At 70.4% G+C, this 2,860-nt stretch overlaps 1 protein-coding gene across 1 annotated transcript; it reads left to right on the top strand.

Moving 5' to 3' along the window:
* Positions 1-109: 109 nt before the first annotated feature.
* On the top strand, positions 110-2,856 carry LOC112124902 (DLA class II histocompatibility antigen, DR-1 beta chain-like; the record flags this gene model as incomplete). The annotated part of the gene is made up of 3 exons (XM_029913984.1): positions 110-238; positions 1,439-1,703; positions 2,766-2,856. Coding segments are annotated over exons 1-3 (462 nt in total), but the record flags the coding sequence as incomplete, so codon positions are not given.
* Between the last annotated feature and the right edge of the window lie 4 nt (positions 2,857-2,860).

Here is a 2,860-nt window from a genome sequence, read left to right as displayed (position 1 = left end):
GCCCCTGGGCTGGGGGTGCCCAATCCCCGGGGCTGTGGGCAGCGTCCTGGGGGCTGGTGTTCGGAGCTGGACAGAGAAGGTCTCAGGCTGAGGGTCCCGACGCCTTTCCAGATCTCTCTCTCCTGAGCAGCGATGGGGGCGGGTCGGATCCTGGGGGCCGGGAGCCGCTGGGCTGGGGCTCTGCTAGTGACACTGACGGTGCTGAGAACCCACCTGGCTCATTGCACGGAGCCCCCAGGTGAGCAGAGACCCCAGCGCCCCGGGGAGCCCCGTGCTGGGCAGGCGCTGGGTGTATCCGGGGGGGTCGGACCCCAGCGCCCCGGGGAGCCCCGTCCTGGGAAGGCGCTGGGTGTATCCGGGGGGGTCGGACCCCAGCTCTCCGGGGAGCCCCGTGCTGGGCAGGTGCTGGGTGTATCCAGGAGAGGGAAGTGATCAGACCCACACGTCCCAGGGAGCTCCATCCTGGGCAGGTGCCAGGTGTACCTGGGAGGGATTGGACCCCACACGCCCTGCGAATCATGTCCCAGGTGGGTGCTGGGTGTATCTGTGAGGTTCAGGTTGGATTGGACCCCACACACCTCAGGGAGCCGCATCCCAGGCGGGTGCTGGGTGTATCAAGGGGATGAGACCCCACATGCCCTGGGGAGCCCCATCCTGGTCACCAGGTGTATCAGGGGAATTGGACCCCACACACCCTGGGGAGTCCTGTCCTGGGCAGGTGCTGGGTGTGTTGGGGAGGATCAGCCCCATGTGCCCTGGCAAGACCCATCCAGGCAGACAGCAGACGTATGAGGGGGGGATTGGGTCCCACGCACCCTGGGAAGTCCGGTGCTGGGTGTGTCGGTCTCTGTCTTTCCTCCATGAGCTCTGGTTCCCCCTGCCGTGGGGGGGGGGGGTCCCAGGCTGGGCAGGGGGAGGGGCCATGTGTGGGACCAGGCCCCTCCCATGGGGGTGAGAGACAATGCACAGAATCGTTCCCTTTTTTACACCCCCACCCCCGGGGGAACCTGGGGTGAATCCACATTAACAGGCTGCTCCAGAGCCAGACCCTGGGACCTTCTCCTGCCCCACAGCGACCGGCCCCTGACCCCCGTCTCAGTGCCCCTGGCCTGGCTCCCCACTCCTCTGCGCCTCCCCCATCTGTGCTGTGCCCCCCGTGACTCAGTGTCCCCGCACCCCACCTGTGCCCCACCCCCATTTCTCTGCTGTTCCTCCTGCCCCACCCCTGCCCCCCCGCTCAGTGCCCCCCCGCCTGCCCCACATCTCCCCATGTTACTGTCATTTCCCCCCGCCAGCCCTGCGGGCTCCCGTCGGCGCCCAGTGGATCCAGGGCGTTGCCGGTGGGGGGGGGGGTCTCGGGGCTCTGGTTGTTCCCCGAGCTCCGAGCCCCGGGGCAGGGGGCGGGTCCCTGAGCGCAGCCCGTCTCCCCCCCCCCCAGAGCATTTCCTGCTCCAGTCAAAGCACGACTGTCTCTACACCAACGGCACCGAGCGGGTCCGGTTCCTGCACCGCTACATCTGGGACCGGCAGCCGTTCCTGCACTTCGACAGCGAGGTGGGGCGGTTCGTGGCGGACACGGAGCTGGGGCGGCCCGATGCCGAGGGCTGGAACAAGGACCCGGCGATCCTGGCGGACGCGCGGGCTGCGGTGGACCGGTGCCGGCACAACTACGGGGCGGTCGAGCCTTTCAGCGTGGCCCGGAGAGGTGAGTGCGGGGGGGGGGGGGGGGGAGACAGCGACCCGGCGATCCAGGCGGGCTCAGGCGGACCGGCTCAGACGGGGAAGGTGGTCGGCCGCCGAGGTAAGCGGCGGGCGGGGCTGTGGGGGGCGGGGCCCGGAGCGGGGAGCGCGGGGGGCGGGGCCGCAGCAGGACACGCCCAGCCCAGCGCCCCCCCCCCCCCCATGGGCCCGGCCCGCCGGCGGGGGGGGGGGGGGGGGGCAGCTGGGGGGGCCGGGCTTGGGGGGGGGGGGGGCAGCAGGCGCTGGGGCGGGGTAACGGGGGGGGGAACTCCCGCCCCCGGCGCCCCCTGTCGGCAGAGCGCAGAGCCCCACCCGGGGTCAGTCTCGGGGGGCTGACCCCTCCCCCTTCCGAGACCCCCCGCCCCTCTGAGGGGTTCAGCCCCCAGCGCCCCTCACTCAGACACCCCCGGAGCAGGCAGCTGCTGCGGCTCCTACCCCCTTCCTGTGCTGGGGGACCGGGCGATGGGGCAGAACTTCCCACCCCCCAACCCCGCCCCTCCCTCCCCTGGCAGGGGAGTGGGAGCAGCCCCTGGGCTGAGACCCCGTCTCTCTGGGCCTCGAGGATCAGACAGTCCCTGGCTCTGTCCCCATGGGAGTGACGGGACACGACCCCCCCTCGGGCCCTTTCTGCCGGAGCCTGCCCAGCACAATGGGGGGCAGGAGAGAACCAGCCCCACCCCGGGGCAGTGAGGGGGGAACGGGGTGGCTGGGGAATCGGACCCCACACACCATGGGGAGCCCTGTCTGTCCTCGGCATGTACTGGGGAACGAGACCCACACATCCAGGGTGCCATGCCCCAGGCACCTGCCAGGTGTATCAGGGGGTTGGATGCCCTGTCCTGGAAAGGCGCCGTGTGTATGGTTGTGGGGGATTGGACTCCACACACCCTGGGGAGCATTGCCCTAGGCAGGTGCTGGGCATATGGGGGGGGATATTTCCCTGGGTGGGCACCTGTTCTCTCTGTGCCCTCCTCCGTCTCCAGACCCTTTCCCAGCCCCACTCTCTCTCTCTCTCCCCCCCCCCCCCCTGCGCCCCGGGTGAAAGTTTCCCCCACGAAATTGGGGTCCGAGCCCCACCCCGACCTGCTGGTTTGCTCGGTGACGGGGTTTTACCCCTCGG

The sequence above is a fragment of the Terrapene carolina genome, unplaced genomic scaffold (assembly GCF_002925995.2).
Source record: "Terrapene carolina triunguis isolate 2854851 unplaced genomic scaffold, T_m_triunguis-2.0 Scaffold22850, whole genome shotgun sequence".
Lineage (NCBI taxonomy): Eukaryota > Metazoa > Chordata > Testudines > Emydidae > Terrapene > Terrapene triunguis.
This window is presented reverse-complemented; position numbering and strand designations above follow the sequence as displayed.